The sequence below is a fragment of the Onychostruthus taczanowskii genome, unplaced genomic scaffold (genome assembly GCF_017590055.1).
Source record: "Onychostruthus taczanowskii isolate IOZ18803 unplaced genomic scaffold, ASM1759005v1 scaffold89, whole genome shotgun sequence".
NCBI classification, from domain to species: Eukaryota; Metazoa; Chordata; class Aves; order Passeriformes; family Passeridae; genus Onychostruthus; species Onychostruthus taczanowskii.
Genome location: NW_024506882.1, coordinates 456,669 through 464,275, shown reverse-complemented (window position 1 = coordinate 464,275; position 7,607 = coordinate 456,669). Strand labels below are relative to the sequence as shown.

The 7,607-nt window shown below is 54.9% G+C and overlaps 1 protein-coding gene across 1 annotated transcript in view; it reads right to left on the bottom strand.

The window, feature by feature from the left end:
* Positions 1–326, bottom strand: part of MNT (MAX network transcriptional repressor) — a 34,871-nt gene extending 34,545 nt beyond the window's left edge. Inside the window, exon 1 of the mRNA XM_041425344.1 lies at positions 169–326. Within this exon, the coding sequence (XP_041281278.1) occupies positions 169–241 (73 nt within the window). The 5' untranslated portion in view covers positions 242–326. The remainder of the gene's footprint in view (positions 1–168) is intronic.
* Between the last annotated feature and the right edge of the window lie 7,281 nt (positions 327–7,607).

The following is a 7,607-nucleotide window of genomic DNA, read 5'->3' as shown; positions in this document are numbered from 1 at the left end:
CCCTGACACCGCCCCGCCCGTCCCGAGTTTCCCCGGGCCGGATCCCCCCGGCAGCGCGAAGCCCGCGCCGCTGCCCCCCCAGCCCTGCCCGTGCCAGTGCCCGTGTAGCCCCGGCCGGCCCGGGCTGTCAGGCGCGGCCCCGCCGGGCGCGGGCGGGCGGTCACTCACCACGTGCGGTCTGCTGCTGCTGCGCCTGCCACTCCAGGAACCGCGCCGCCTCCAGCAGCGTCTCGATGCTCATGGCGCGGGCCCGGCCGCCGCCGCCGCCGCCGCCGCCCGGAGCGCGGGCCCGCCCCGCCCGCGCCGCCCCGGGCTCGCCCCGCCGGCCGCAGCGCTGGCGACAAGATGGCGGGTGGCAACAGAAACACAACAGGCGGGCGCTGGCGCGGCCCCGCTACTACGCGGCGGGCGGCGCCAAGACGTGGAGTGGAGCTCGGGGCGCCGCCCGGACGGGACGGGGCGCGCGGGGACGCGACGGCCGGCCCGGGGCGGGGACGCGNGCACGTGCGGGCCCGCCGCCCCCGCGGGGCTCCCCCGCACCGGCAGCGGCGGAACCGCGTCAAACCCCCGGAACGGGCCGCGGCCGCTGTGCCATCCGCGCCCCGCGGGGCTCCCCGGCTGTGTCCCGTCCCTGCAGAGCCTCCCGGGCTGTCCCGGGTCACCGGCTGCGGGCACGCGTGGCTCTGCGCGGAAGGGAAACGCCGAACCCTTTCTATGGATAAAAGCAAGGCAAAGAGGGAGCCCGCTGGAAGGGGTCAGCCTCCGGTGCCCGGGACGCCTCGCACCGGCTGCCCGCCGTTAACGGGAGCAGCGCTGCCCTGCGCCCGGCCCCTTTGTCAGCAGCTTGTGAAACGAAACTGAACTTCCATTATCCGCAAGGAAATTTTCCATTCTAATTGCCATTCCATCTACCTCTGACTGACTGCTGGTTTTTGGCTGGGAAGCGATACTGAAGTAAAGGGAAAATAAACTGGTTAGTACTTCTCACTGAAGGAATGGGATTTAAAAAAAAAAAAAAAAAACAACAGATTTTCATATGAGAATTTTCATTCTACCTACAAACATTAAGGAATTTACAAACCGAAACTGCCCTGAGGAATGGCCACTGAAGGGGGCAAGCCCAGATCCTTGTGGGATGGGCTGTTCGGGTTTGTGGGGCTTGGGGCTGACTCGAGGTGCTTGTGTTTGCCCGAGCCGGGGGTCAGGGCGATGCCCCGTCCTTGCTCAGCCTGTGCTGCTGGCCTCATGCACTGCACGTTCTGTTCGTCGGATCCTCCTGATGCAAGCAGTCATTTCCTCCCGGGCTTTGCCGTGAACTCATCCCCGCGTTATCAGAATTCCTCAAACAGCAGTGAGGGTGGTGTCATCACACATGAGCAGAAGAGGCAGATAAAATACAGATGTAGGTGAAGCCTGGCCAGAAGAACTCACCTGGGGTAGCTTTGGGCAGGTGTAGCTCATGGAGGGACAAGCTCATTTCTCATCGAACTTGTCAGCTGCTTTCCAATCATCTCGCAAACGGCCTCGCCGGCTCCTCCCAGCTCCCGCAAATGAATGGAGGAGTTCCACACCGGGAATGCCTTCAGTCAGCCAGCGCAGCTCCCCAGAGCTGTGTGCTGAGCTCAGCCTGTGACAGCACCGCTGGAAGTCACACGGTGCTCGGGAACACAGGGCTGCCTCCAGCTGACACCTCCCGGGCTCTTCCCTTTGCAGCCTGGACGTATTCGGGTGTATTTTGCATGTGCTGTGTGTGGCTGTGTTTGTCACGTTCAATAACCGGGTTGTCTGATCCCAGCAGAGGAGCCGGGCACAGCCCAGCCCCTGGCAAACGCAGCTGGAGAGCAGCAGAGAGCTGGGACACCCACAGCTCGGCTGGCTGTCACCCTGCAGGGTTGGACTGCTCATCTGGCACCTCAGGAAGCTGGACATCCTGACAACAAGGTGACTTGGACTTCTCTCAGGGGGGAGCACACAGCAGTCCAAGCACTTTGCAGCCCGAGCTGCTGGTGTGGGCTGCAGTGCTGCAGACCAATCTGTGTACGCACGTGCGAAGTGCAGTGGTCTCCAGCCAGCTCTCTGTAATCCTACCAGCCATTTGTAGGATTTTCAGTAGGATTTGTAGGGTTTACAGTGCCCTTCTAGACGGACTGGGTTTGAAGAAGGAGTTGCTGCTCTGCCATCAGCCCTGCTGTACAAACTGCACCTCCTACCCTGCCCTGCCTGCAGCGCTGCAGCCCAGCCCTGCGCCCTGCAAGGCCTTCAGTGGGCAAGACAAAAATCCCAAACAAGACAACAAAAATGAGAGATTAGAGGAGGTTATGGAGCGCACAAGAGGCAGTGCTCTGACTGACTGAGGGTGCTTGAGTGAACACAGCTTTTGAAGGAAACGTTTTCAGGTGCCCTAAAATAGTTTTGTCCTGTGCTGGGTTAATGCTTTAGCAGGAGGCAAAACATTCCTTCTTCTGCCTGCTCACATCTTTTGCAACACTAATCTCCAAGGAGAGCTGTTTGTTTTGAAACCTTGAGCTCTGTGGGCTCTTGACTGCTAAGCTGGCTCCTAGCTTTGGCAGCTCACAGTAGAAATCAGCGTCATTAAACATTCATATCTGAGTGATGTTTCCTGATTAAATTTACTTATTGCAAGTTTTTAGACCTGGCTGACAGAGCAGCTTGTGTACACATCTAGAATCCATCAACTGTATATATTCATCTACCTCTGGAAGGCTTTATGGAAGGGTTTTCACTGAATCATTTGACACTTACTGAGGACAGGGGTAAACCAGAGCACTTACATTATCTGGGCTGACTTTGTGAACACTTTAGGGACAGTGTTTAAAACTTTGCACGTGTGTTAGAAGCACCAAGAGGTCCAATTCTACTCCATTATGCTCCACTTGGGAAGAGCAGGCGCTGCCTCCACAGCCCTGCCAGACACAGCCCCGGGGGGCTCAGGCACCAGGAGCCACAGAGGCTGGGTGTGAAGTCAGAGCTGTCCTTCCTGCCACACTGCCCAGCCTCAGGGACTCCTCTCGGGGCTGAGCTGCTCCTCCCCACCTGGGCTGCTCCTGGCAACGACCCGTGGCAGGAATCTCTTCCCAGGAAGAGAAGGCTCCTGAGCAGGTGGCACTGCTGGAGCTGCCACATCCAGCTCTGCACTAGGGGGACAGGGCTCTCTCCAGTTTCCATCTGTGGTTTTAAAACTTTCAGTTGAATCCTTTGACTGATGTTGTTTTGATCTTCTCTAAATATTGGATGTAACTTATGAGAATTCAGACCTTTGGTCTCCTTATAAGTATATATAGTTTCCAAGGCGAGCCTTTTTACCTGTTTTGAGGGAATGCCCAGGGCATTTTGTCTTATCTGTGTATTATTTCCTGTTTAGTCAGTCCTTTAGATCGCATTGGATGATACTCAGATGGCACAGATATTGATCTCTACTATGTTGTGGCTGTAGCTGAGCCTGAAGGAAATCACTCTGAAGCATTCTGGGTGGTGAATTTGGATAATACCTTAATCATGAAGCTTGGCTGTTGTAAATACCTTTCTTTGTTTCCAGAGTTATTGATGGCATTATATGGAGTTTGAATGGGCTTGGATTTACTTAGATAAAATTATGATATTCATATATAGACAGTGCAGGAAAAAGCAGCAGTGTTTATGAGGCTCATCATCTTTCCTTATATCCACCCTTCTCCCCCCATAAAACTGACGAGATTTGAAAGGAGATGACAAATTTCCATTTGAGGATGACGCTGCCTTACAATGGCACAAGGCTCACCTCGTACCCTGCAGATATCCTAAACTAGGGATGTGATGGATGTTAAAAAAACTGCTTCAGCTGGGCAGACCTGGAAGAATAACTGCAATAGTGGTGCAGATCTGACAATCTCCTTCCTGCTCCTCTGCTTGTTTCCTTTCTGGCTGTGCAGCAAACAGCTTCTCTGTGCTCACACCATCCCCAGGGTTCTGCAGCCCGTGACCAGCAGTGAGTTTAGCTTTCTGGCAGTATTCATCTCTGTGACTTTTCCCAAGCTCAGAAATTACTCTCACTAATTTCCTGACTTTTCTGAGGTCACACAAGCCCTGAGAGCTGGTGGCTGTGCAGGGACTGAGCTCTGTGTTTGCACCCTGGGCTGAAAACTCTCAGCATCCATCTGCTGCAGCTGGGCTCCACCACTCAGCTTCCAGCACATGGGAATTCTGCTCTTCCCTCACTCTGAATAAGCAACTTTTCAGTTCAGGCATCTGAATAATCTGTCTGGAGTCGCTGGAATATGTGACTGCCTGAAGTTTTCTCTCCCGCTTAAATACTTTGTTGCTCAGGGCCTAAATTATGACTGAACATAAATGATTAAATGAGTGTTAATTCTCCCTTTTCAGGCTTCACACCAAATAAGAAATCACCCCCAACTGTGCTCACATGAAAGCAGGAGTTTATCTCAATATTTTAATTTTGAAATTCAAGCGCCAAACACAGAAAAACCCACAAGGATGAAAATAATTAGTGCTGTTTCTTACTGAACCATTCTGACTTTCTCTGTAATCCTTTTATTTAGGGTTTTAATTATGAATAAATTCTTATTGTAAATATTTAATCATGGAGAGTGGTTAAGCAGGACATGTGTGATGAACAGGTCTCACACAGATGTGCTGATATGGCTTGAAACTCATCCATTCCTCCCACAGCAGCACCTGACATCCACCCTGGGGCAGGGCTGACGCCGGATTCACGGGGTCTCAGACACTCCCCAGGTTCCTCCTGGTTTTACCCAGTAATCCCTGCACTGGCCCACGAGCTTCAGCATGACATAAGGACAGTTTATATTATGCCAATAATATGTAATTGATAATATTTCTACTATAACAGCACATACTGCTACAGGGGAGCTCAGGGGAAGACGCAAACCCTCACTGGGCTCCTGGGGCTCACACCTGGGGCTGGCTTTTCCTGCTCTGGTGCATCCTGTGGTCTTCACCTGTGCAATCTGAGCAGGCCCAGTTTGATGTGCCTCTCTCAGCAGGTAAGAACCTGACCTTGTGTGGGGAAACTCTGAATGCAGAACCTGCTGCTGAGCTGCTGAGGAGCAGGGGGAGGGAAAGGCCCATCCAAAGTCCACAGGCTGCATGTGAGGTGTCCCAGGTCTGGAGCGATGGCTGACGGAGTCACACACACACACACACACACACCCACACACACACACACACACTCTGCTTCAAATGTGGTCTGTGGCTAAAATACCTGCTTGAAATGATGGAATTTAACCTACAGAATACACAGAGAAACAACTCTTCTCCCCTGAGGACTGGAATGGGCTCTGCGTCCCTTGGAGTCACTTTTGACTGCATTTAAAGCCCTGCCAGGTGATGCACTCTGGAGACGACAGCTACCGAGCGATTTTGACCTGACCGCGTTCTTCTGCGTGAATGAACCGCCGCGACAGCGCTGGGTGTGCTGAGAGCCCCGGGGCTGCACCGGGGCAGCGCTGAGAGCCCCGGGGCAGCGCTGAGAGCCCCGGGGCAGCCCCGGGACACCGCTGAGAGCCCCGGGGCTGCACCGGGGCAGCGCTGACAGCCCCGGGACACCGCTGAGAGCCCCGGGACACCGCTGAGAGCCCCGGGACAGCGCTGAGAGCCCCGGGGCAGCGCTGAGAGCCCCGGGGCAGCGCTGGGCGCGCTCGGCACGGGGCCGGGAGGATCCGGGACAGCGCTGAGAGCCCCGGGGCAGCCCCGGGACACCGCTGAGAGCCCCGGGACAGCGCTGAGAGCCCCGGGGCAGCCCCGGGACATCGCTGAGAGCCCCGGGACAGCGCTGCGCCCCCGTTCCCGAGCCGCTCTCCGGCGCTGCCGCTCTCCGGCTCCGGCACCGAGCCCGGGGCCGCCTGGCACTCCCGGCAGCCGCCGGCAGAGGGAGCCCCGCGCAGCCGCATCCCGCAGCGATCCCGCAGAGATCCTGCAATGATCCCGCAGAGATCCCGCAGCGATCCCGCAGAGATCCCGCAGAGATCCTGCAATGATCCCGCAGAGATCCCGCAGCGACCCCGCAGAGATCCCGCAGAGATCCCGCAGCGATCCCGGCAGAGATCCCGCAGAGATCCCGCAGCGATCCCGCAGAGATCCCGCAGCGATCCCGCAGAGATCCCGCAGAGATCCCGGCAGAGATCCCGTCAGAGATCCTGCAATGATCCCGCAGAGATCCCGGCAGAGATCCCGCAGCCATCCCGCAGAGATCCTGCAACGATCCCGCAGCGATCCCGGCAGAGATCCCGCAGCGATCCCACAGAGATCCCGGCAGTGATCCCGCAGTGATCCTGCAATGATCCCGCAGTGATCCCGGCAGAGATCCCGGCAGATATCCCGCAGAGATCCTGCAATGATCCCATAGCGATCCCGCAGAGATTCCGCAGAGATCCCGCAGCGATCCCGCAGCCATCCCGCCCCTCCCCGGGGTCAGCCTTCTGCCGGCCGGGAGCTGGCGGTTGCGGGGAGGCCGTGGCCGGGCCGGGGCAGCGGCACTCGGGCCGGGGCAGCGGCACTCGGGCTGGAGCAGCGGCACTCGGGCTGGAGCAGCGGCACTCGGGCTGGAGCAGCGGCACTCGGGCTGGAGCAGCGGCACTCGGGCTGGAGCAGCGGCACTCGGGCCGGGGCAGCGCTCGGCAGCGCTCCCGCTGCTCTGCAGGGAGGCTGCGACCTCCGAGCATGACCTCCAAGGGATGCAGGAACTGGGCTACAGAGAACAGGAGGAAAAATATTTGCTGCTCCCTGCAAGTTCATTTAAATTGAGGACTCGGCAAAAGAACACTTAATAGACATTTCTTGCCTTTGATGACTTGACCAAAGCTGACCCAGTGCAAGGGAAAAATGGACACGTTCTGCTCTATTTGCTAGTCAGTAAAGATGCAGAATATTAAAAATAAAGTGAAGTTAGAAAAATTACAAACTTATCAATGTTTGAACACGGCTTAAACCCACACAGGAGTGTATTAAGCTCTTCAGAGACAGTCTCTGCACAAGGACAGTGCAAACACCAGCCTAATTCTGTGCCAACATCCACTTTTATTTCTAAATGTATTCTACAATATACATGTGAAAAATAGAAGTGCTTGAATGGCACAAGCCAATTCAATTTGATAAAAGGTCTGAAAAGGGTTTTATTTAGATATATGATAAACAGCTTCATGGTTCATAAAAAGACAATCTTCCTTTTGCTGTTTCTGTGTACTCATGCTTGTATCAAACAATTGGATATCGTTATATATGGCCATGTTAAAATGGAATGATAGCAAAAGCACGTTTTAAGGAACAGTAGCTCTAAAAATCATGCTTTGTGCTTGCAGTGGGATAACACTCCTGGACACTTTAAAATAAAGCCTCAGTAACAAAATGATGTTAGAAATGACCTGCCTTTTTAAAAGCAGCTACTAAAATGTAAGAGAGTTGATAGTTTGGCTGTATCCTACCACAGTTGTCAGTGTCTGCTCTGGGAAGGGCCAGGGCTGTCACAGCCACAGTCTGGTTTGGGAGGCAATGTGCACATAAATTATTCAGCACTCTCAAATCTAAAAATCAATGTGGTACGCTGTGTAATCCAGCTTAATGTAACAGCCAGA